The sequence below is a fragment of the Pararge aegeria genome, chromosome 8 (assembly GCF_905163445.1).
Source record: "Pararge aegeria chromosome 8, ilParAegt1.1, whole genome shotgun sequence".
Lineage (NCBI taxonomy): Eukaryota > Metazoa > Arthropoda > Insecta > Lepidoptera > Nymphalidae > Pararge > Pararge aegeria.
The window spans coordinates 14,195,364-14,223,054 of NC_053187.1; the positions used below are offsets into that span (position 1 = coordinate 14,195,364).

Here is a 27,691-nt window from a genome sequence, read left to right on the forward strand (position 1 = left end):
GTTGCAACTAGTAATTTTTGCGGAAAATTGTTGGCCTTACAATAATACCAAGGAATAATCAGAACACGAAAAAAGGAAGTATTAATCTATTTAGTTTTTCGACGTTCTAGATCAATTAAATCCGCGCGGAATTTATGTTTCTACAAGCGATTCGGTATTGTCCTGGTTAAAATAAAACGTGTGCGGCCGGAGGACTCCAGTCAGGTACGTCGTTTGGCAAACCTTTTCTGCGGATCCGAATTCCAAAGTTAAATAATGATTATTTCTCGTAACACGAGTAAATTTAAGGAAAAATAATGTAAACATTTTAAAAGATATGACCCAATAATATGTCTGAATTATTATTATTATATATCAAAATGAAAGATAGTCAATAACCATTTCTAAAATTTAATCATAAAAATAACCTAAGAACACGAGCCATTATCATAAAAATAAACGGCAAGTTGTAATACTGTGGCAAAAAGTATTTTTTTATATTTGCTATATCTATAATTCTAACAACTCCATAATTATTAGTAAGTAGAAGTGCCCTCGCCGCGGCTATATTGCAGCGTACTACAATATAGTCTACACCAACCTTAATAAATCAGATACTAAACGTAAAGTTTTTTCAATCCGACTGGAAGTGCAAAATATACAAATTATCATAGATTAGACTAATAATGGATAGTATTTCAACCTATAAAAAAAAACGACTGACGTGTGTGCAATGTATCTGTTCTTGCTCTTGGAGATTTAATCACCCACTATTTTAAACCTCTAACCACGTCAAAATTGCTAATCGCAAGTGCCCGTCCTGAGGATAGACTCCCGTTTTGTCTGATTTAAAATACTTTAAATTACCTATACCAAATGACTGCATTCAGTATCATAATAAGTATAGATATATACTCCCATTGTGTGATACTGCGTAATTTTATACAAAAACATTGTTGTATGTAAATTAATCTATACGTAGCTTCATAAAGTTAGCAATAAGCATTGATAATTGAACTCCTGCCTATCAGTTGTCAGTTGCAAGCTAGGTAAATTACAAACAGGGACATGCATAAATTGATATTGATAAATCCAGTGTAGTAAGTATGGCCTACTGGAGTGGTGTGGTGGAATCGGACATTTTTATAATGAACCTTTACCTGGTGAAGGTGAACCTTTATCTGATTTAGTTCTTATTCCTGGCTAGAACTGGCACAAATATTCAATAAAGTCCACCTGCTGCGGGTAATGATACTCGAAAGCAATTTCTCCACGAAGTCTTTATATTATCATTTGCATATCGAAACGTTACCTGCACGTTACCTCAGAATGATTGTTAAACGAATAATATATTGCGGCATCAATTTACTACAATATTATCTTAACGTGCTGTATTTCATTTAAAGTTGTATACCCTTATGCATTGTCTTTTGGAAAGCTATTACCTCTAAATTTTCAAATATTTCCCTGTTATTTTCACGCTAAACCATTTTATCCCTTACTTTTAGTTGTTACGAGTAGTATTAAAAGGTTAATAACGTTACAGCTCTTTCAAAAACGATAAAAACAATTTGTTTAATGAATTTTCCATTCAATTTTATTCATCCAACAAGTGTGCGTAAGACCAGAGGTTTATTAAAACCCGTTTTCAAACAAGACAAGTATTTAATATTCAGCGTAAAATTTAAAATTAAACAATAAAAAATTTACTGCTATGCAGAGGAATTAAGCAGGTTTTTAATAACTGAGTTCAGTTATGCTATCAATATAATATTAAATACCATCATCCTCAGTCAATTGATGTCCCACTGCTGGACACAGATCTCCTTTTTTCATAGGGAATAGAGATTGAGAGTAGAGGGTCTCTTCATCTCTAGATCCTCCAGGGCAGGGTCTGTAAAAAAGGGGACCATGTTCTTGGCTGGGAGATCATCTTAGTTGACGTAGTCTGCGACCGTGTCTTTACTGTGTTTATTTTTACAGATTATAAAACTCAAATCTGTCAATCTTTTAACAGATCTCCGAAGTTTGGTTAAACTTCGAACGTTGTAATTTCCAGCAAAACAGCCGACCACTGGACCAACCATATTCATAGGTATAAATTTTTATTTTTCAACGATCTTCTGACTCATTCAACAATCATACTTTCACACGATATCTCACTATGTTCCCACGACTTGATGACAATGGTACCACCACGAGAGCAATCCTTTCAAATATTATTTAGTTATAACTTCAAAATCAGTTCTCAATTGAAAGAAACAGCGGTGAACATACTTGGTTGCTTACACCAAAAATTTATTGATCCAACGACGGACAAAGTGTCGAATGAAAGCAACTTAAATACATTGTGACGGCGTCAGCGTATGAAACGGTTGATTTCAGATTTCAGTTGATTTCAGATTAATCGTAAATTAAAACTCAAAACTTTCTTTATTAAATTCGGGTTTTTTGTAGAAGGAACTTTTTATGCATTCTTACTTTACAATTGTATTAAGATAATGGTGATTACTACATTTGTTAACTTAACGCATAAACTATGAACAAGGGTTTAAAAGTGCGCCGTTGTAAAATAATCCCACTGTAAATGGTATCACCATCGCACAGTTTACCTTAAATATAATTAGCAATTAATACCTACGCTTTTTATCATTTATGTTGTAATAGGGTAGGAAGTATACTTTTATTGACACTTTTAACTTTAATTAACTTTATGATAGTAAAGTATTCACTGCGAACGAAGGCTAACACTGGCTATCCAATAGAATCTATCTACTTATGGTCTGAGAATGCGTAGCTAAGCTATATACTGCATGACCGTATTATCTATTCTTAACGATGTAACGGAGGCAATAAGATGGGCGAAATACCTGAGTCAGGCAGCTAAGCTATGCAGTTTAACAAAAAAGTTTGGCAGACGCTTGACCCAGAGACTGATGATGAGCCTTCTTATTCTTCTGATGCTGGTTCGGTTTCCCTACTTAGTTTACCGAATCTCTCCATTGTGCGTAGTGGCTAATGTGGTTTACATTTGGTTACTATAACTAGGTCGCCAAGGTCGTCGAATGATACCAACCGAACGCACATCTCGACTGCATATCCCAAGGATATTTTGCCAAAACCTAACCTACCTATTCCTTATACTAATATTATAAAATCGAAAGTGTGTCTTGTTCCAAGAGCGTAAAATAAAATGAAAGAAACACAGAAGAAGGCTAATGCTAGATATGAAGATAATAACTACATATCTAAATATAAACTTGTTCGAATCTTAAGTAGTGTCTGTGTACACTTGACTTAAATCAGTTTAGGAACAGTACCTGTCGCACGTTTTGAAGTAGGGCGTTCCTTAATCGGATTGCGGTAACCGGAAGAGGATCTAAATATAACTCTGAATTGTGTTTTGGTAAAGCGAGGACATCGTTCAGCCCGGGCATTAACGACAATATAAAAAACTCAGATTAGTTAAATCCCTTCCACCCTTGTCACCCTTAACTTAGCAAAAAAAAATAAACCAATATTATTGGTCAGCTTAAAATACATCTCCTGTTAGCCAGATAATAAAGAGCATCGTAGTTTGTTTTACTCTATTTGTAAAGAGAACAACTCCGGTTTCCATTTAGCTTGAGTTCTTTATTTTATAATACTTAAAAATAGAACAGTAAACTATTCTTTAAATATTTTTTAAACATTGAGTATCCTGTGGTAAATCAATACGCTCGAAGGCATTGTATTTTTAAATATTCAAAACCTTTCAACACAAAAACAAAGAAACGTATTTTTTAATCTACTGGTGTAGGCGCTATAAATCTAATATGCATGCAACATCGGCTTTAAATGTTTTGTTTCTATTTTTAAATGCTAATAACAGGTTAAAAGCACGCGACACAGAGCTTTTGACACATCACTTGTTATTATGGTAATTACAAAAACAACCGGGAAATAAGTTTATTTCACGTTTGTTTACGTAATACACGAAGTGTACACAGTGAGCTATTTTTAGTATTCGGTATTTAATTAAATTACTTAGTAACTGAAGTTTAAAAAAGGAGTGGGTCATAAATTCCACTTTTATGGTGACGGATGTAGCGTCAATTGCACTAAAGCTACGAGGGTTCCAAACGCGCCCTGGTCTAAGATGAAGCCCACAACAAACTTAGCCGGTTGTTATTTTTTTTTCGTCATCACCATCTGACATTGTCATTTAAAAACTATTAAATCCGATTATGACAAACTGATTTTTGATTATACATAGATTTCTTACTCGTAATAACAAGGTTGCTAGGAAGCATTCAGTTCCACTTCCATCTCATGCCAACAAGATAGTATAATAAATATTAAGTAAGTTATTAACGTAACCACAGGTAAGAGCTCTGCACATCTGCCTTCTTCGTTCCTTCGAGGAATAAATATAATTAATGGAGACATTAACTCATTGGATCACAAAAATATAGCAGATAATCCGACTTTCATAAACGGCCCGTCATTACGTTTATGTGCCCAAAAGCTCCCATAATCCTTGCAAAGGGCAATATTGCCTAAAGAATGTTGATCTACGTCAGCTCTATCCCGTGTTAAACGATAAACATCTTTTTATCGTCGTCATCGATATCCTATTAATGTCTGACTGCTGGGCATAAGCCTCCACTCTTTTTTTTTAAGTTTATTCTGGCATCAAATCCCATATAAAATATACATACAATGATTAACAAAACTAAAAGATAATTTTATAAAAAAAACTCTATAAATACATATCTAGACTACTAATATACTCATTTGTATAAATGTTCGAACAAAATACTAATATATATACATAAATATAAACAATACGAAAACCTAACAAGATATAATATTAGCTTCTTTAATATAGAGTTGTTTTTGTGATTATACTAACAATATTAGAACACCCCGGGAATTAAACCCAAAACATTGTGATCTGTTATTTAGTATGCAAACCACAAGACCAAGCGGGCATATCAGATATGGGCAGACCGTAGTCTTTTAACCGACTTGGATTATCAGGCTCTTAATGTTATAATGGCTAAAATAAATATTATATATAGGTAATATTTTAACTATTTCTAGGGTTTCACATACTGGCATATAATAAATAATTAATCATTAAGAGTTAAATTTCTTACGTTGGTTATCTTTGATATAGATTTAATACAGTCTACATGATTTCAAATTAAGTCCCGAGTACAAACAAAGAAACTTACTTATTTGTAAGTTCAATTGCGTTTGCCCCGAGGTAAAATAACTTATTTACAAAAGGTCACGCACTAGCGTTTACGAGTTTACCAAAGAAAAATAAGCTACTGCTTACGTAAATATTTAAAACTAGCTTTTCCACCCTGCTTTAGGAGATCTGTAGAAATTTTATATTGTTGTTATAATGTTGGAGGAATAGTCGGGAGACGGTCAAACGAGTCATAAATGACGGTGCGCGCTTCAGTCGAGACTAAGGGCCCCGATTTCTGATGGCCCCGATTTATGACGTCATCCGGACGTGTACCCTTAGCACGGTCACGGGAGCGTTAAGACTAAACAATGATTTGTCCAAAAGTCCACCAAAAGTCCGATTAACGTCGAACCGAACACAGGACCGAGTCCTTGCAAGAGGCAACCTTGAGTCGACGTCTCCCACCTTCCCCCCCCGATGTCGTCGAGCCCTCTCATGGCTCTCTCTTCTCATGGCGAGCTCTCGCGCTCGCTCCACTCCCCCGGTGGCGCCGTAGCAACCCCTCAGGTGGTTATCGGCAAGAGAAACAGATACGTGAAGATCTTCGTGTACCATTAACTAGTATCATGTCACACATACATAAAATACATTTCTAATGGTGACAGAATTATCATAATCAGTTCAGCAGTTTTAAAGTTTATCGATATCAAACAAAAAATCTTTTTTCGTTAATTTATTTATTATATTATTATTATTTACACTTTGTACGTATTTCATTAATAATATCTAATGAATTCCACCTCTCTGCTGTATTGGAAGTTAGTGGGCTTTAACGACTATATTAGTACGACTATTTAGTCTTACCAACCCGCCCTTTATGAAAAAACTACACTTCATCATACACTTCTCACACATCTATCTAACATTACCTTCTTTCTTGTAACTATGCTCAAAGAAAACATTGCCAAAAAATTATTAAGAGTAAATCCTTATATTTTTTCAGCTATCTCTGAACATCACGCCATGTAAACATCAAGCATCACTACTAAAAGTTATGTATACAATAAATTCACGTTTTTAGCCATGTTATTCCATATCTTTATCACATTAGATTGTAATCATTCCATTGAGTTTTCTGTCTAGAAATTGTCAGTACCAGTAATTGTAGAATATGTGGATTGGCGTTGCCCATTCCCGCGTCAGAGACAGCAAGTTAAGCCGTCGGTTCCGTCTATTAGCACTTATTTGAGATTGTAATAATTATAGGCTGAAAACCCTCATTGGAGCAGCGTGGTGGGTAATTGCTTTGATTTCCTCTGCCCTATGAAAATGGACCTACGATAGCCTGTGCGCGTCTGTAAACACAAATATGCTGAGGATGATAATATGAACATGGAAGGTTATTTTTTAATTAAAAAAAAAAATGTTAAGACGTACTAATAAAGTTTACAAGAATTCGATCAGGTGAATATATCCATTGCACAATTTATATCCATTGACGTAAATTTTCTAATTCCTAATTTTATAAATGTGAATGTAAGTTTGTTTGTTACGCTTTCGCGCGAAAACTACTTAACCGATCATCACGATACTTTATACACGTATTCTTCGAGGTATCAGAAGTAACAAAGGATACTTTTTATCAAAAAAAAAATATATTTTTTTACGATGAAAAAATGTTTGTCAAAATTCTCATATATGACTATAGGTGTAGACTATGTAGCATTACGCTGCGTCCCGAAATTTACGCGGGCGAAGCTTCAGGGCACATCTAGTATTAAATAAATTTAAATTAATAAATATACTACGACGATAAACAAATCGTCTTATTTTTGCCGGTTAAAAAGCACTGTGACTTTCTTGCACACCTGACAAAACAATAGTGTATGTAAATTTAAGACGAGTAAGTAGTCTGATTTTAATACTTAAACTCACATTCACATTTATAAAATTAGATAGGGAGTTAGAATATTGTAAGAAGTACATTAAAATTACGCACTCGTTTGTTACGGCAACTAAACTTATATGGGACTTTTTGAATATTACCTATTTTTTACAGTAATATTTGATGGAAAAATCAGATCGCCCATTCCTTAAAACGCCCACCATCGTCTTAAAACAGAGCTAAAATTTACAGTGTATACAAGGAGCACGTCCTGCAACATGCCGCTCTGTGTCCATCAATTAATAAATAAAAATAAATATACTACGACAATACACACATCGCCATCTAGCCCCAAAGTAAGCGTAGCTTGTGTAATGGGTAAAAAGATGACTGATGAATATTTTTATGAATAACATACATAAATAATTATAATATACATATAAACACCCAGACACTGACAACATTCAAGCTCATCACACAAACATTTTCCCCACCCACACCCACGGCCCACGGCCTTGGGCTCAGAAAGCAGGGTCGCTGAAAACTGCGCCAATCGGCCGTCAAATCAAAAGAAATGTAGGTGGGCCATAGTACTTCTATAGGCCTCTCTCTAGGCTCTATTAGGCCTCATGGGTCCGTATTTACACCGGCAACCGCACCCTACAGACCAGAACGCAACATTACATCAATGCTGCTTAGCGGCAGGAATAAGCAAGGCCATAGTACTTCTCCGGACGAGCTCTGTCACAAAAAGCTCTACTACTACTAAAACCTAAAGTTACCTATACTTTTTCAAATAATGAATTCTACATAAATAGTTTTAAATGACAATGTGAGATGGTGGTAACAAAAAATAGACAACCGGCTAAGTTTGTTGTGGGCTTTTTCTTAGACCAGGGTGCCTTTGGAACCCTCATATCGCCATCAACTCACTTCTATGTCATATTTTACATGCAATGTACGCATCAAAAGTGCCAGCTATGTACCTACTTGAACAAAGACATATATGACTTTGACTTTACATAAAACTCTCACGCAAACTTATTGGCTAACGAGTTACTTTTTAAAACGGTGGGTCAAGCTTTTTAGAATCCTTACTCGAGGGTGTGAATGAAAGGAGCGAAAGCTTGTTTTCTAAAAATACATTACTTGAGATCATTATGTACCGCTAAGGCGGCTAAGGCTGATATTAAAGTTTTCTAGTGTTAAATGGCTAAGGGACTAGGATGAGTAAAGTATTTTATTTATTTATTCCAATTCACTTTAAAATATTAACATATGAAAAATTAGCAGGAGCAAGTATACGTAGAAGTCTCGCTTTGTGAAATTAGCTTAATATTTCACAGAAACATAAACTTCACTTCGTTGGTTAACTTGGTTTTGTGACTAAAGTCAATAACTCTCTCGTCATATCGCACACGAAATAATTGAAAAAGCCAAGTTTCTCTCCTCGTGTATATTTCTCATTACCTTTAATGATTAATACGTGCCTGACTGACTTAGCTACTTCACTCTATATCTATTATAATAAAATATGGTGTATTTCGTTCATTTTAAGGTCCTTACCACCTGAATGTTAACATTTAAATTTAAGTAGGACCCTACACACCTTGAGAAATAACGCGAGTTTTTTCTATTGTTTAATAGTTATTTTAAAATTATTTCCTAAAGTAATGGCCACATTAAATCTTAGCGGATTTTTAAACGTTTCTACAGGATATCTATCTATATCTTTTCTCATTAAATCTCTTCCACTACCCAACCAACATTGTTTATGTTTTAATGAGTAATATTAAAACATAAATAGTGTTGATATAAGAGTTAATATTATACTAGCAAAGCCGCGCGACTTCGTCCGCGAATGAGTCGACTTAAAAAAATAGTCGTATGTCCAATATAAATGAATCCTAGCTAGATCGATTTATCGCCCCAGAAACCCCCTGGATACTAAATTTCATGAAAATCGTTGGAGCCGATTCCGAGATTCCAATTATATATATACAAGAATTGCTCGTTTAAGGATATAAGATTTAATGGTTGATAAGAAACATAGAATTTAATTTGTAATATGTGAATCATACAGGACCTATTTTGAGTCAACCGAGATGGCAGCTTCCAAGAATGTTTTCCAATTGCCAAGTTTAAATGTGCAATTATTTGCACCACATGTTGCTTTATCGACTTTTTGGCAATGATTTTATGTTTGATGTAAAATGTATTTCTTATATTACACGTTAACACGCTTCGGTTTGAAAATGTGAGACAATACTTAGTGAAATTGCAGTCAAGCGCTAACTAGTGATCCTGAATAAAAAACACACCTTTCAATGAAATATAAAAGTTTTTTTGAAGAAGAAACCCGCAATAAACGTAATTGGGTGTTCTTTTTGTTGTCACCGTCTCATATTACAATTTCGAATAATTTAATAGGCAAAGTAGTAAGAGCCATAATTCATTGACCAATTTTTAATCGTTTACGTCGTCTTTTAGACTACAATAAGTCTTTGCTTTAAAAATAATGTTAGATACAAACTTTGAACTTTATAGAAAGCATTTCTACGATTTCCATAATATTACTATAATTTCCTTTTAACGAATTACTAATTTTACCTACCCTAGTATATTGCACTGCAAGTATATTCTCGCTAATGTTCAAATTATTGCAGTCACATTTTTTTCTCTATATAGTTATTTTAGCATCTATAAATTTATTTGTCAAAAACTCTCTTAGACTTTTTTATCGATAGCACGAACATCCCTCTTTTGCAGCACAAAAATAGTGCAAATTTCAACAGCTGTACCTCATTTATTCACATTTGCGCATTTACTTAGAAAATATATATAAAAATCTTCTGAAATGTTAATATAGAAGTAAATATGAACAATTTCTTAATGGGTGAATACTTTTGTATGCACTGTTAGTTAAACTGAACTTACAATAGATTTCGCTTTTAAACTGTAACACATGTGACGTCACAATATAAAATATCTAAAAATAAGTTTGTTCAAAGTTTGATAAACAAACAGACGTCACGATGATAATCCATATTGCAGGAAATCAAGATGATCGTTGGCGTTGGCAGTCTGACTCATTTCACAGCTTTGGCACGCATTACTCATGTTTATCGCCCCCTCTATCAGAAAGAGTCATGGCTCATGCAGTCGTGTTTCTCCGTCTCCTGACGTGTGCCAGTTATTTTCAGCTTCAGCGGTGTGACCAGCTGAGAGGTTTTCCCCGAAATTACGGGCAAAACAAACTTTAAATTTCAATGCTATTATTAGAAACCACAAGTACGAAAACACATTATACTTTAGATTTTTTTTGTCCCGTATTTATAATTTCAAATTCATAGTACTGGCTTTTTGATATCAATTATTTTCCTAATTAAGTATCCCGTCTGTATCCAGGAACCGGGCTATCTACAAAATTGAGGCAAGCTCAATTTTCTGTTGGGCTGTGGTTTTGAATAATTTTTGTAATCGGTTTTTCTCAGTCAAATAACATTAAATCCTAAGAGATAAAATGTTTTATCCCATGTCCATCTCATAGATGCCAAACTAATAACTGTTGTGCCAAATGTTGTCAACATCGGTCCAGTGTTTAAGCCAAATGTACCAAACACAGGTAACAAACAAGCAAATCCACTTTCAAATTCAATATATTTTTACAAACGTAATCATAAGGAACCTAAAATATTTACATAGCGTATTTATTGTTGTCGAATCATTCGCAACTTTTATCCAGTTTTTTTATAATTTGCTCTTAATTAATACCCGCCAACGCCACGCAAGCTTTTTTGTTGCCATAGACTTCTTCAAAGAACGCCTAATTACTTCTTCAAAATACCCGTAATAAACCTACATAATATATATAACCATAGGTTTTATTTCGGGATGTGTATATATTTTGCTTATAGTACCTACCCATGTTAAACTTTTAAATTCCTTTCACATTCCCTCGAATTTAAAAGTTGTATTATGATTTTAGTTTTATTAAAAGTTTTGTTTTTAATTATGAATGAATGGATACACTTTTATTTTACACAATGCATACAATTACCAAGAGCGTAAAGCACAGATAAGGAAGAAATTATTATAACTGTGTATTCAAATTTCAATTAGTTTTTAATATAATATCATAACATTTTTGTAGAGTAAATAATGTGAACAATAAGATTGGCAACCCTGGTGGCATTCTTCAGTTTAAATTAATCTGTTTGAAAGGTCTTTCTTGGAAATTTATTTACGGACTGCATTCTTGCGTTTTGTTTATTTGCAATACCATAAATTTAGTCCGATGACAGATTGAAAGTATTTCAGTATGAGATGTTGATAGGGGCATTTATTTCAGTTCTTTGTATTAGGAGAAATATTTAAGAATATTTTACTGTCGTTTAGGAAATTTGTTTGAATAATTTAGGATTTTTGATTACACTGCTAAAAATTTTGTGCACAACTTTAATTCTTTTGATTAATTATCTATTTGCAATGTTTTTTTTTCAGATAATTGTTTTATTACCAGATAATTTTACACCTAAGCTTTATAAAAGGTTGTAGCTCGTTGGCCAAATAGATAAATTGATATCAGGCTTACAACATCTTTATACGTCTCATTATATTGCACTTAAGTTAATATGACATCGTCTATCGTGTGAATATATAAAATAGCCAATAATCTGCCTCGTTTCCGTGAAACACCCTTTAAATTACACTAGTGCATTAATTAATGCAATACTTGTCAAAATCAGGATTAATTATCTTTGTCAGTAAGAGTACCCCTTAGTACGATATTGCAGCCCTCGCATTCTTAAATAGTTTTCCTTAATCGACACACTAAAACATTAGTATAAAATGGACCCATTGTGCCTTCTATTTTAAGTCATGCATGATTTTTATTTTAGAATATTTCCCCTGGATACGCTGGCTTTAAACGTATTTGTTACGGTAAAAACAAAAACCGGTTCGGCTTTGTCAACGTCAAATTTTGTAAAACCTTAGTACAGTAGAAGGATGGAAGTGGCATTTGGAATTTTTCCTAACTCAAGATTCCACGTCCAGTTTTTACTACTAGGGAATTATATATTTAGTTAGTACTTATATGGAGTTGTAGCCAATTTGACGAAGGCAGTTATTTGAGCGAAATTAATCTGCTAAGTACACTTCGTTTATTATGAATACTCCTATGTTCAACCAACTCGTACAAGCCGCATACAGGCGTATCATAATATGAAAAAGCTCTAATTTTTCCAAAAATGTAGAGAGTTTCGATAAATAGATACCATCTGCGAGTTGTGCAATTTTGTACTAAGGGTAACGGTATGTGTGAAGTATTTTGGCCACGTCGCGATTTGCCGGCGCAGACGTATGGCATACCTATAGGCGCCCACGCAAAGCTGCCGGACGAAACAAAACGACACCGCCCGCCCGTCCGTCAGTATACTTTCAGTCTCCACTATAGCAACTTCTCAGACAATATTCTATTTTCAAATTGAACGAAATTCTTTCTGGAATTTACCATTTGTGTTGTGAAACCTTGAAGTTAACCAGGTAATTTCTGCACTTTATTTAATAATCGGACGCTAGTTGTTTTATTTTATTTATTTAGTTATTTAATACACTTTATTGTACACCAATACATAATTTTCCGAATTATATTTTTAAGCGGTCTTTATTAGTGGTTCATTAGTTTTGAACGTTCTTAAAACTTATACGTCTTTTTATATTTTTCCATACAATAGCTATCGCGTTTTTTGTTTTCTACTAAATATAATGTTTCCTGTGAGAGGTCCATAAAAATATTGAAGCAGGCTCTTTAGGGATATCTAAAGTCATTATTCAGGTCGAGTAATCTCAACAGGAATGCTCGTTTACAATGGAATTCTTTTCTGAATTACTTTATATTTATACGGATTTATTTATGAAACTTCTAGATGAATTAAACTAACCTTATGAATGAATTAGGTGTGCATATAAGATTTTTACAAATTTAATTACCAATAATAGTGTATTTCAAAAATATTATTGTTTATGAACGATCGAAGAAATTTAAAGATCATTGCTCAGTACTCAGTGGTTTAACTTAGATATATATTTATTTCAAAATTAGTTCCTTCCTACAAAGTTTGTAGTCACAAATAAGAATATGTGCTAAATACCAGAACGAGCGACTCACCGAATTCTAACAAAGCGAATTTAAATGCCGTCCAAACACTGTGTACTTGGCCCTGCGCCAACAATCGCTATCAATTTCTATCAAACTAGGATTTCTCATATTCTAGATGTAGTGCGATGAGTTATAATTCAAAGCATAGATATTAATTTCTTAAACAAATATAAGCAACCATTATATCCAAAATACTACAATATACTTTGGATTTATGAAAATTATAATTCTGTTTTTAAAAATAGTCCCATGTGAACCGTTTCAAAAGCTATATTTTCGTCACCAAAAATTAACATTGATTTTTGTTTGAATAATTTTAGAAAATCTACAGTCCAAAATGTCTGAAAACAATACTCTCCAAGCTGGCCAGCTGCTGGTTAAGAAGACTATGGATGAGATGATCCAAACCAGAGAAGTTAAGCAAAACATATCAATTCAGGCTAGACAAGAGTTCCGCGAACAGTACCAAGAGAGTTACGAAGAGGAAATGGAGGAAGAAACCTTTATTGATGAACACGGAAATGAAACCACAAAGAGACTTGAAACTAGCAGTGAAAGCAAAGAACATTCTAGAAGCGCGGATGTTAGGGTCAAGGCCAGTGGATTGAACGCCGAACAGATGAAAGCCCTTACAGACTGCGCGAACCAGGCGGGCCAGCTGGCGCTCGATTCAAAGCCTGCCAACTAATTGTAAAATGTAATTAAACGTTTATTTTTAAATCTGTTAAGCTCTGCAACGTGAACATTGTCCGTTAGATACAAACCACCGCGTTGATTCCTGATAGCATCAATAATTTAGAAAACATTCTTTAATATCTAGGTCCTTTATCAACCTCTAACTAGGGCAGGAAGTCAGCATTAGTAGTGAATGTATAACTCACTAATGGTTTTTACAAAACACATTTCACAGTATAAAAAAAACTTTACTGAAATAAATAAAAGTCTGTATCCGTTTGCCACCTGACAAAATGTTTCGTTACAATCAATACGGGTCGCAAATTGTTGTTCGAGTTACACCTTTACCAATTTTCTACTTGATCCTTCATTTCCTGTTCACCCCTTTATTCGCTGAAATAGAATGAACAATTTATCGGAAGCCTCAATTAAAACTCGATTTTAGATTACTAATATAATGAATTTGTTTCAGGTGTCGTTTGAAAGTGCGCGAGGTGGTCTCGAAAAGTGATAAAGACTGTGTCCAGTGTTCCTTATTGTTTATGTTATATTTAAGTTTAAATTTGTAATACACGAAATAAATATATTGAAATGAAAGATGATCTATTAAAGTATTTTGTGCTTGTGTGAGGTGTTACCCTACGTAACGTAACTTGTTAAATTTAAAAATGGAGGAGGAAGACGACGAACGAAAGGTCCGCCGGCCCAACCTGGCAGCCTTTAGTTCTCTTAACGCCCGGGTCGTCCATGCCTCCTTAGAAGAAGGCTACATTCGGCAACAAGCCTCCTCTGAGTCTAACGATGTAAACACCACCTGTTCGAGCATCTCAACAGCTCAATATAGTGATAGGAGTTTGGTGTCAAAAACGAGCACATTTTCTCGCAGTGGCACATCCAGTTCTAGTCAAGAAGAATGTGAGGTAGCTCAAACTACTGTTACAAGCGGCCAATACTTAGCAGCAGCTAGGGTAGAAACGGCCCGATCGATGGAGAGCCTTAGACCCTGTAAGGACACTTCGCCCGCGCGCCCTGCGAGCTCATGCACATCCATACGCGTCCATCGTAGTTCGTTTTTAACGGCTAGTGAACGCGATGTTAGGGAGACGCGGGGCGCGCCAGCACGGAGAGCTTTATCAGGTGAAGACATGGGAAATTCAGCGGAGAAAAGGCGAGGCTTGTTTGCAACGGAGCGGCGTGCGTTACAACAGCTAAGCTTACCACCACCAGAACGTCGATTGACAATCTTAAGTCCACACAGTCCAATGGCGTGTAATGAACTTCAATGGCCTATTCCTTCTGGCATCCGAGGTCGGCGTAAGAAGGGAATGGTTCTCCCGAAATTGATTCTGCCTCGCAGCGACTCCGACGGCTCGGAGGTATTTTTTGAAAGGTGCTTATTATTTAATTACTTTTACTAAGCTTTGAATATTTCAGGTTATAATTTTTGCCCTTAAAACAATCTTCCAAGAAAAACACGCTACTAAGTGTGCGTCACTCAGAACGGTGTTTATGTTAAAGAAAACAGTTTTACTTACGCAAAATGTATGCATTGAATTAGACATTACATCAAACGAGCGCTGAATTATTTTCACATCTTTCTTTTGCAAAATTACGATCGGTTCTCTTATATTGCTGACGAATTCTGTTCATATTTACAAAATTTTATCTTAAACGTTTGCAATCCATTCTTGCAATTTCTGCATATATTAAATGTAAATCTTATATTATTTACAAGTACAGGCTTTTCTAAATATCTGTCTATAAAATTGTTAACTATGACTTCGTAGATGCCGATAGATAAATCAATCGAGAACTTTATCACTTATCATCTAATCAATTCAAGTATATCTCATATTGCGAGACAAGAGTATTTCGTTTATTGAGATGTTCGAAAAACAAGTAACTTACGGTTTTAACCATAGAATATCGTAAAATAGGTATAATCCTATCAACCGACTGAGCTACTTGGCTAAGAGAGACACCTTTGCAAAAAATAATATATCGTTAACCCTGCATGCCTAACAAATGACTGCTAACAATTTGGAACATGTTCAAGTTTACATTATTCCTAGAACATAATTCATACCGATCACTCAAACGAAATGCGTTTCTATTGTGATAAAAATATCTTCTCTTTTATTCTTATTGTAAAATAAAACGCAAAACGCGCCGTGTTTTATGACATCCCGTTAAATATAATTAACCTTTTCATATCCAAATTGAATAAGATCTCTTAATGAAGCAACTTTAGACAGACTTTGGTATACAATTTATTACTACGGGTAACAGGCATCTTGTTTGCGCGAATCTTAGATTTCTTAACTAAGTAGAGTTACAAATATTTTATTTTTTGTAGATACTTTTGGTTTAATCTTCGCATCTTATATTTATTATTGCTAGAAGAACAAATAAGTGTTGTAAATGAGTATTTTAAATCACTTATGTTTCACTGATAAAGCTGGTCGCTTCTTTGCTTATTTCAATACTATTTTTACACCAACAGTATTACTGTATTTTTATATTAGCGCTACATAGTAAATATACTTGAGTTATTATCTAAACGACTAGTATTTATTACTTTAAGATACTACGTGGTGGGTAATCTACCCACGACATCAAACGAATCGGCACAGGACTTATGGTATTTGGAACTCCCTTTAAATGACTTGACGATATCGATAATGATGTAGATTTGCCAAAATATGCCTTCAAATAATAGGAAGAATTTATTTATTTATTTTATTTATTTATTTCCAACTTACGACTAGTTTACAGGAATTTCCTCATGCACTAGCGTAGATACTGATGCCTACCTACACACTAAACTTTATCAGAGTAGCAAATGCACCACAAAGCAACCTTTGTGAGTTCAGTCAGAGTACAACAAACAGATCCGTTCTCTCAGCTATGTCGTTATATTAGAATATCTCCACTTTCACTCTGCAAGCCTAATCAATGATTTACGCAATTTCCGAATTCCAGCAGTTGACACTGCACGGGTTTATGTTAGTGACTAATATTGTCAGGTTAGTAAATCTAAATTGTATTAACTGCCAATAAATGATCGGAATTTTATTGCTCAAACCGTTAGGGGGAATCATGACAAATTAACAACTGCCCTAACCGGGGCGAGAGCAGGGATGTGATCTTTTATATAGTTACATTTTGTATTGAAACATACAAAACATATACACCCCTGTGGGGTTCGGAATTATATATAATAATGTGCTATCCCATTTTCGATGGTTTTTGGCCATACGTACGCGTTTTAGTGTTTAATTTACAGATAAGTTTTTTTTTAAATACTATTTATTGCACAGTGAAAGTATGTCAGATATTAAAGATAAACTATCACTTACTCGTGTGTTTGGAATCGATAGTTGTTCGTCTGATATAAATATAGTAAACACAGTTTGATAATTTTATTGTACTTTATTGGTGGTTATGATCTTATCATTTTCGCATCCGATTTATCATTTTCGCTGATAATGTTAAAGTGGTCTTCTATTTAGTTGTAATACCGCTGTTTATCGAAACATGAGTACCTTATAATCAGTTACACCTTTTTAACTGAAATGTTCTTTCTCATCTTTACATGTTTATCTAGTAGGTAGTATTAATATCAATAAATATATTACGACAATACACCCATCACCATCTAGCCCCAAAGCAAGCGTTACTTGTTTTATGGGTACTAAGATAACTGATAAATATGCATAATATACATAATACTTAAAGTATCTAGATAAACACCCATACCCTGAAAAACATTCGTGTTCAGCACACAAATATTTACCAGTTGTGTGAAATAAACCCACAGCCTAACCTGAGACAGCAGGGTCACTGCCCACTACGCCAATTGGCTGGCATATAGGCTATAGCTTCACATACACATGTAATCAATTAAATATCACTTTCTTAAACGGTGGAAGAAACCAGCATGCCCGAGAGTGCTCCATCATGTCCACAAAGGCATGTGGAGTCATGTGGACATTATGCACCAATTCGCACCGTGCTGGCTTGGTGGAATACGGCCTGAGCCCTACTCATTGTGAGCGGAGACTATTTGCAATCATCAAACATCATTGTATTACTGTGTAATAGTAGTTTTATATATCCTATTCATCATCATCATCATTAGCCATTGTGCGTCCACCGCTGGCCCTTTCAAGCAGCGCAAACTTTCCCTATTAACGGCCTTCATCATCCAGTCGATGCCTGCCACTTTTCAGAGGTCGTCGCTCGATCTAGTTGGAGGCACAGTTGTCCGACACTCCTTTTACCGGCACGCGGTCTCCACTCGAGGATCTTTCGACTCCAACGTCCATCGGACCTCAGACAAACGTGACCAGCCTACTGCCACATGCTCACACGAAACACACACGAAAGGCTATGTCAGTTACTTTCGTTCTTTGGCGAATCACTTCGTTATGGATCTTATGCCTCAAAGAAATACCAAGCATAGCTCTTTCCATATATCCTATTATTTTTATAGATTCTTCGGTATTCACTCAAAGACAATCTTAAAAAAAATCCTTCTAAGCTATTTTAAACACTACTATAGAAGGAACACTCTATTCGACATTAATGTTTAATGTGCTCATTCAATTCGGCTATGATTTGTGTTAAACTAATAATATAGGTCAAAGCTTTCACACTCCCAAATGAAATTATATTTGCTATTCTAAAAGTTAAAGTATTAAAACGATGCGAGTGATATACTTTTGTACATTACTAAGGAGATATTTTTTGTCCCTAAACCTGGGATTAGTATGCCTACGCTTGAATTACTTTATGCCTATAATATTTTTGCAAATAATTATGAATCGACAAGTATATCCGTGAGAAAAGGCTCGAGGTTGCTCTCTTAGTTTATCGCTGAGTGTGTATTTACTCTTATTTATCATGAATTATCAAGGTCCGCATGAGATATTATTTTGTTTCACATATATACCTTTAAACTTTAACTAAACAACTGCTCATTAAATTTTAGTTCGTGACGAGAAAGTTAGTTTTGGTAGAGCGAAAATATTGGCGCTCTAATTTATTTAGGTTCATTTACAACTTTTATATTCTAATGAATATATTGGTGAAATAAATAGTTGATTTGAATCATCTAATCCATCAGACCAGCTGTTGGCGTAGTCATATAAATTAAACGTAAAATCAAACATTCTTTTTTTTTATATTTTTTTTTATATATTTTTTTTAAAAATGTTTTCATGAATATTTTCGTTTCATATCAGCTGCACGATGTACGACTACTTAATTTTGATGTGGTCATTTAAAAAAATCTATAATCATACATTTTACTTAAAATGCTTTGGTCTGATGAAAGCTGCTGAAGATGTTATAAGTTGGTTTAGGAATAGAATATAACGAACACCAAAGCTAGCGGACACGTGGCCATGAGCTAGTATTTTATTAATCTAGAGCATTAAAGCTTAATATTAACTTCTCCTTAATAATTATTTATTATTAACCTTTTACTATGTTACAGTAACTTTATAAAGTGGGTAAATATTTAAACTTTTGATAACTATAAATTCATATTTGCCAGATATTTTATTAAGTTATTAGTATTTTTCAAGAAACAATAAAAATTATACTTGATTATCAACCAATATTCATGACATTGAGTTGGTGGGTATTTTGATATAAATACGACTGCAGTATCGATGCACCTCAGTCCTACATGGACTCGAACGATGCAAAGATACCTCCCGGTGTCTTAGTCGTTTATCAACTATTTAAGAGCTGAGATGGTTTATTATAAGAAAATAATACATAAAAATATATTTATAATCGAACGAAACAACGAACACTATACCTTAGCAATTGTCTTTCAAGAAATTTAAACTTATAAATTTTTAAGTGTGTGTGCAGTGAATCATGAAAAATAAACTATTTCGGTATCTGTTAGAGTACCAGGCTGGCAGTATCTTTACGCCCAAAATAACTCATTTGTTATTCTCATTGCATGTCAACATTTGTGTTTGATTAATGAATTATTTCTGGCGCACTATCCTAGAACTTACAGTGTAATACAGCAACCTACACTTAAGAAGAGAAGTATTAACTTTATTATTAGCCTACTAATGTTCCCACCGCTGGGCAAAGGCCAGAACATAGTGCGTTAACGCTACTACAATATGGGTTGGTCGACGTAGAAGACGTCTGTTTTTTGTTGTTTTTATTTATTTAACCCACAAAACAGATTATGACACAATATAAACATAAAACTAGAATAGTTAACATAAAATAATAGGGGTGCCGCCTCATACAAAGCGATAGCTATTACTGAATTGTAAAAATTAGGGGTTCGCCATTTTAGCGATTATTGTCACACATTTGTAATATTAACCGGGACCGAAGGCTTGTCTTGCTTGGCAAGTCCCGGGAATGGAATCAAGGTAATTCTGATCCTTATTTAACCTACTGAAAAATTACTACCATTGGATATATTTTACGTAATTTATGTAAATAATGTTAGGTTATTGTTTGCACAGGTGGTTCCGTAAAGTAGAACAGACGTAACCGTTATCATAAATAGTAACTACATGTATATTTTATGTATATCTAGGATGTAGAAGTTTTATTTATACGACCTTTTTTCTATGTCTGGTAGAACGGAAAAAACTGTGAATCTTTCCTGCAGCTTTTTTATTAAAATACTTAGCTGATAGAAATTGGGTTGTAATGTAATTCCTCTACCAGTTAGCATATAGTTAGTAAGTTATTCCTCTATAGCCTTATCTCACTTGGTGGTGAGTGATAATGCAGTCTAAGAGCTAACTTGTTATAGTTATCGCAGCTATATTAACTATACACCCTATTGGTTTTTAAGTATCATTGGTCTGAAACTCTAAATCACTTGGCAGAACGACTTAGGGTTGTAAGTTGCTACGAGACCAGAGAAATTTCAGAAATTTACATTATATGTATTATTCTAAGTATTTATGTATATAATTCATAAAAATATTCATCAGGCATCTTAGTACCCATAACACAAGCTACGCTTACTTCGGGGCTAGATGGCGATGTGTGTATTGTCGTAGTATATTTATTATTATTATTATTATATTTTTTGTATTAAATTCAAATCTCTTCTTTACGAAGGTATAATTAACAGAGCACGGGCCGGAGCCAAGTGCAAAATCAGGGGAATCATGTCAAAAACCTTCGCACCAAGCGACATGTGTTTAATATAACGGCTTTTTGTAGGAGTGTATATGCAGACTTATGTATATTTAGCGTTTTAAGCCCTACGTGGAGAGTGTGAGGTATTACTCCTGTGGATTAAATAATTATAGGGATAGTTTTGGGGCTATTGATTTTCCACTGTGTTTTTATTTCTATGGCTAGATCTGTGTATTTTGAGATTTTATCGGTGTAGGTGGTGGTTAAATTATGGGTGTTACAGATTGCAATGTCTATCAAATAAACTGATCTATTTTCTTTATCTAGAATTGTTATGTCTGGTCTGTTGTTGTGTATAGTTTTATCTGTTACTATAGTTCTATCCCAGTAAACCCTGTAACTATTATTTTCTAAGACTGATTGTGGTTGGTATTTATAATAAGGTACTTTCTCTGATATTAATTTATATTGAAAAGCTAAATTCTGATGAATTATTGCAGCCACTTGATCATGGCGGTGCTTGTAGTCTGTTTGTGCTATGGATTTGCATGCGCCGGTTATATGCTGTATAGTCTCGGGACTGCTATGGCAATGCCTGCATGTATCGCTGATGTTGGGTCTACGTATTATATATTTCTGGTAGTTCTTTGTATCGATTACTTGATCCTGTATGGCAAGCATGAAACCCTCAGTTTCTGGAAATAGATCACCTCGTTTCAGCCACGCGTTCGACGCTACCATGTCGACATGTTGTTGCTGTAAGTCGTAGCGGTGTCTTCCGTGCAGAGATTTCTGAGACCACGCTTTTATTTTGTCCTGGTGATCCGTGAGATTCTGATTTATTTGAATGTTTCCGTCAAATAAATTAAGGGGTGTTAGGCTTTTATCAGCGCTTACTATTGATTTATGTAGTTCAGAACTATGTGCCCGATCATGAAAATAATTTCTAAGTGCGGTTATTTGTCTGTTGTGTAAGTTAGTTATATCTATTATGCCCCTACCTCCCTCGTCTCTTGGGAGTGTTAATCTTTCCGTGCATGATCGTGGGTGATGTTTGCGTTGTTTGGTCATAGAGGTATTAATAACACGTTGGAGTTTTTTGAGATCAGTTTGTGACCACTTTATTATTCCAAAAGAGTATGTGAGGACCGGAATAGCGTATGAGTTTATGGCTTTTATGGTGTTACGAGAGTTTAATTGAGTTTTTAGAACGGAGTTAATTCTATGTGAGAACTTGCGGGTAAGTTCTATTTTGGTATCTGTTTGGCGGATTTGTCGGTCTTGTTGGAAACCTAGATATTTGTATGAGTCGCTCAGATCTAATGCGTTCATTTTTTCTCCTGTACTTAGGGTGTAATCATTTAGTTGTAATTTGCCTTTTTTTAGTGTAAAAGTTTTGCATTTGTCTATGCCGAATTCCATACAAATGTCTTTTGAAAATTGTTGGGTTATGTCTGCTAGCTGGTGTAGGGATATTACAGTGCTACTGTACAATTTTATGTCATCCATATATAGGAGATGAGAGAGTGAAATAGTGGGTGATGATTCATCTCTTGAAGAGTTAAATCTGTTTAAGAGATGTGACAGAGGATTCAACGCAAGACAAAACCAAAGAGGACTAAGTGAATCTCCTTGAAATATTCCTCGCCTCATTGGTATTTCACCAGTTTGTATAGTGTCCGTTCCAGTTCCTATTTTAAGGTTAGTTCTCCAGGATTGCATTGTGTGTGAAAGGAAAGTTATAAGTGTAGGGTGTATCTTGTAGAGGTGCAAAACTTGAACTAACCAGCTATGCGGTACCGAATCAAAGGCCTTACGATAATCGATATACATTGTGCATGTATCCTGTTTTTGTGCGTATAATTTTTTCATGTATACAGAGTCTATTATAAGCTGTTCCTTACAGCCTTGGCTACGCTTACGACATCCTTTTTGTTCTTGAGCCAAAATATTCTTGCTAGTGATATGTTTGTCTATGAGTTGTGTTATACATCCTGTAAGAATTTTGTATATGGATTGTAAGCAGGTTATTGGTCGGTATTTTGCTGGGTTTTGTGTATCATTATTATCTTTTGGAATCATAAAAGTTGTACCTTGTGTTATGTGTGTTGGCATTAAGCTTGGGTTTCCAATGAACAGATTTAGCTGATTGTGTAATAAGGGGTGTGTCGTAGTAAATTTTTTATACCAGTAGTTATGGATGTGGTCTGGGCCGGGTGTTTTCCAATTGTGTGACTTTTTTAACACATTTAAAAAGATTTCTAACGGAATATTCTCAAATATCATTTGTGGTGTATTTATTTCGTTCTGTGATTCAATTTGAAGCCACTCGACTTTTTTATTATGTTGTACTGGGTTATCCCAAATACCTGACCAATATTCTTTAACCTCTTCAAGGGATGGCGACGGTTTTGATATAGTAGTGTCTGTCGCATGGTGTGTATTGTTAGTACTTTGATTTAATTTCCTATAAAATAGTTTTTCGTTGACTGCAAATTGTGTATTTTGTTTTTTTCTTAGCGTACAACTCTCGTATCGTCTAAGTCGGCTACTAGTAGCGGAAAGCCTCTGTTTTAAGCTGTCTAGGTATTGCTCATTAGTAATATTGGATTCTTCATAACGTGAGTGTACTTTATATTTTTCTTTGATAGTTTCTATCTTTGATATAAGCCTATTATTTCTATTTCCTCTAATGTATTGTGTCATTCTACCGATATCCTTTCTAAGAGATTCTTTTTTCTGCTGAAGGCGGTTCTGCCAGTGTGGTGTATATGTTTTGTTATGATGTGTTAACGTGTTATAGCTTTCTATGTCTTTAATTTTGGCGCCATTACAAGTAGCCGCAGTATATGCCGCACAGTAAATTATGGTTTGGGTTGTGGTGAAATCATGATCGATGGATAAGTACTTAGGCAAGATATTTTTATCGATGTAACCTACAATATGGGATAATTTTCTTGATGTGTTCTGTTTAGGGATAAATGCTCTTTGTGTTGGATTACTATTTCTGTATAAGTCGTATGTATTTTCAAATGTTATTTGTATTTTACTGTCGAAATCTACCGTGGCATGTATATACTGTTGAGTTTCGCTGTTATAATTAGAGATACTGATATTGCTGTTTGTAAACGCGGCAGAGTAATTATCTTCGGTTGATAACAATTGGCTTGATGTCGGGTTTTCGCTGTCTTTTTTATTATTGACTGTAATGGTCGGTATTATCAGTGTGTGTTCTACTTCATTTCTAATTTCTAATATTTTTTCTGCTGCAAGACGATTATTCTTTACTATAAATCTTCTTTGGTCCGCAATTCTTTGCTCCGATACGTGTGATATTTGTGTAAATTGTGAAGTAATGGCCGTGTGTAAAGGTCCCCTATAAGCTGTTTTATTTGACTCACATTGAGTAATTTTATAGTATTCTCTTATAATAGCTTCATTGATGTCATCAGTCCATCTTATTCTTGAGGAGGATCCAGCTGTATTAAGTTGAGATTGAGTTTTCTTGTTGTGAAGTTCTTCATTTACATCTTTTCTTATTACATCTATAGTTTCTTGAGGTAAAAGTTTATTCCTTAGTATGGCCCTTCTTTGATCACCTATTCTTTGCTTTGAAACCTTAAAATCCTTGAATTTGTCTGTAAATTTTTTATGTAATAAGTCCAGGTAATGAGGTTTTGATTCTAATTCACTAACTATCAGATATGTGCGCCAAATGAATTTATTCATTTCAATAGTCCACTTCTTTCGCGCACGGTTGTGGCCAGAGGTGGGTGCAGAATTTGTAGCGGTTGCCACCTGCACAACAATCTCTGGCCTAGATGAGTTAGATGATGAGGAGCTTAGACTATCCTGTACTTCAAATTGGTGTGGTGATGATAATGGAGAGTCAAATAAACTTTGAGTAGATGATGGTGATGAATGTTGTTCCTGGTAGTGTTCTGTTGAACCTGTGGCTGTTTTCTTTGATCTTAAATAGTATTTTGTAGTGTTTTGTCTTGTAGTGCCTGTTCTCATCATTTTCTTTTCGTTTTTCCTTTCTGTTTGATTATTATCGGAGTCCATTGGTACGCCTTGAGTTGTTTGATGGTTAAAGACCGCCACCCGGAGATTCTTCTCTCCCCTAACCCTTCGAGGCATCTTCCTACCATCATTGAAGTTCCTCTCAGGGTCACCGGGCACTTGGGGATGTTCTGTTGCTTGCATTTTCATAATTTTGAAGTGGACTTGTAAAACCCATCATGTTCGTCCAAACCACGTGGGTGCGTAGTGAACTTAACTAGCAAGTTAAGCTCTATGAGCGCCGCCGTTGGTATACTAGATACTCTTTCGCCGCCGCCCTGAGCCAACATCCTACACTGATGCAAGCTATTCTGACTCAGCCTCTTTAGAACACCCATGTCTTCGAGCCTGAGACAGCTTAGGTTGGTGGATATACCTCCTCCAGTCGGTCGCCAGAGCCTCGTTCGTTACTTAGCAGGGGACACCACGTGCAGGTGAGGTTGGCTATTGGAGTGCAAAGATAGAAGTGCACTCCCTTACCCCCCTTATTATTATTATTATTATTATTATTAATCGATAGATAGAAAGATATATTATAGAGCTGTGTATCACAAGGGGGATCTGGTTGAGTTAATTAAAAAAAAAACTTTATTTTGTTCTTATTAAATCTTTTTGTTAAATATTTTTATTAAATTAATGACCAATGATCATTTTGTAATTTAATAAAAAGTAGAGATTATAAAGAGAATTTAAACATGGCCAGATATATTTCTTCTTACTTCGAGTAGTTATTCGATTCGAGTGATCTCCGGGTAATTATTAAAAAATAATAGCGTCGATTACATCCATCTCATCATCACCATCGTCATAATCATCATCATCATCATCATATCAACCCATTACCACGCGTCTCCTCACGCATGGTTCTCCTCTCAGAATGAGGAGAGTTTAAGACCGTAGATCACCATGCCAGCTTGGTCCATATCCTTCTGCTCGTTGTTATTTTACTGGTCACAAAAACTAAAACTGCCCTTAGGTGACGTAAAAAAGTGGTTTGCATTCATATAAGTTTTTCATAAACTCAGTAATGATAAACAAAGAGTAAAGTTAGTTAAGGAGTAAAGTTTTAAAAACAAAGAGCATTTCCAATACACATCAGGGAAATGGTTTTCAATGGAAAAGTAATATTGTTATTGATTTAGAATAAGGTCACTGAGCATGGGAATGGTGTAGGAAAAGCAATATTTTGCGAGGGAAACTGAATTCGATTCGCGGAAATTCCACTTTCCTATGTAAGGAAAATGTAGGCGCTTGTTACCTCCCAGTCTTAGGTTGAATTATTATTATACGAGAACTCTTTATGGAACAGTGATTTAAATTAAAAAGCATATTAAAAAACGTGCGTGTACTTATGTACTTGCGATAGACGTTATACTTCTTTAGCGTAACAGGATAAAAAAAAAAATCAAAATTTTTATCTTTCGCCTTATTCTGCGTTTGCGTACTCTAACAATAGAAAAAGGTATTTAATACATTGAAAGATTTATTATAACGCTTTATCTAGTTATCTCATTATCAGAAAACCAAGTTTCATTATCAAAATTTGAGATTTTTGTTTGTACAATTGAATCAATTAAATCACCGGAATGAGCCCTCAGACTTTGCCAATTCAAAGTGTACAGTGTAAAACCTTTTATTGAAAAACAAAATTGTTGACTTGACTGATATTTCGTGAAGGTGTGCACGCGCATCGTTAAAAAATACTCTCATTATTTTCCCTAACGCGCCGAAAGAAGTATAACTTCAAAAATAGTTCCAAATTCAAATCTGCGCCATTTATTTGCAACTTTTTTGGTATTGTACCGCATGTGGGGTCAACTTTGTTATTTGGTTTTATATTAGTAGCAAATGTATACACTAGGTACAGTGTGTACCTATTAGGATTCCTGAGGTAGACCGATTAGCAAGCCGTATCTCGTGAACCTGCCTTCGGATCGCCTTTCTGTACACGTGTCTCTATGTTGACATACTTACGGACGGACAGACGGGCAGCGGAGGCTGAATAGATTTCCGTTGGACGGAACCTTTAACATACAATTTTTTTAACAATAAATAACGTATTTATTACATTTTAAATATACTTTTATAAATTCACCTAACGGTAGTGGTATTGCTCTTAGAAGATACGTAAGCACTTCGTTATAGGGTACCTAAGCTTAGCGATAACGTTTTATAAAATTCACCTTTTACCTTTTCCTAATAGGGTTGTGTACGTAAATAACTGTTTATAAAATTAAATGACGTAACTTTATCTCGGTGTACGAGCAAGAGCACAGTTATTAAACAATGTTACTTCTTTTATTAATAAAAAATAACCTACTTGAGTTGTTACACGTGGCAAATTATATATTAACTACATAGCGTGGAGTTTATTTATTCATTTCATCTCGCTAGATGTTCAAGTTCTTTCAGATGCTTCAGAACGCAAATTTCTTTTCAAATTACATTTATAAACTTTCTTCCATACATAATCGTACGTTTTTAACGTAAATAATTACGAAAAACATAGTTAAAAACTTTTGAGTAATTTATTTAAATTTAATAATTTCATATTTAACGATTGCTCAACACTTAACTAGCCAAGAAAACTGTAATTTATAGGAGT

General features: G+C 34.6%; 2 protein-coding genes across 6 annotated transcripts in view; both read left to right on the top strand.

Moving 5' to 3' along the window:
• The window catches only part of LOC120625896 (cAMP-specific 3',5'-cyclic phosphodiesterase), a 504,305-nt gene that overhangs the window by 272,073 nt on the left and 204,541 nt on the right, over positions 1-27,691 (top strand). For 2 of the 5 annotated variants that reach the window (XM_039893155.1, XM_039893156.1), the window contains exon 1: positions 14,523-15,274. The exons of the other annotated variants lie outside the window; for them this stretch is intronic. In XM_039893155.1, the coding sequence (XP_039749089.1) occupies positions 14,553-15,274 (722 nt within the window). In that variant the 5' untranslated portion in view covers positions 14,523-14,552. Of the gene's footprint in view, positions 1-14,522; positions 15,275-27,691 lie in introns of those variants that run through there. 5 annotated transcript variants of the gene reach the window in all.
• Positions 12,445-14,511, top strand: LOC120625898. The gene is made up of 3 exons (XM_039893165.1): positions 12,445-12,593; positions 13,530-13,906; positions 14,357-14,511. Exon 2 carries the CDS (start codon positions 13,547-13,549, stop codon positions 13,895-13,897), a length of 351 nt encoding a protein of 116 aa, XP_039749099.1. The 5' UTR covers positions 12,445-12,593; positions 13,530-13,546; the 3' UTR covers positions 13,898-13,906; positions 14,357-14,511.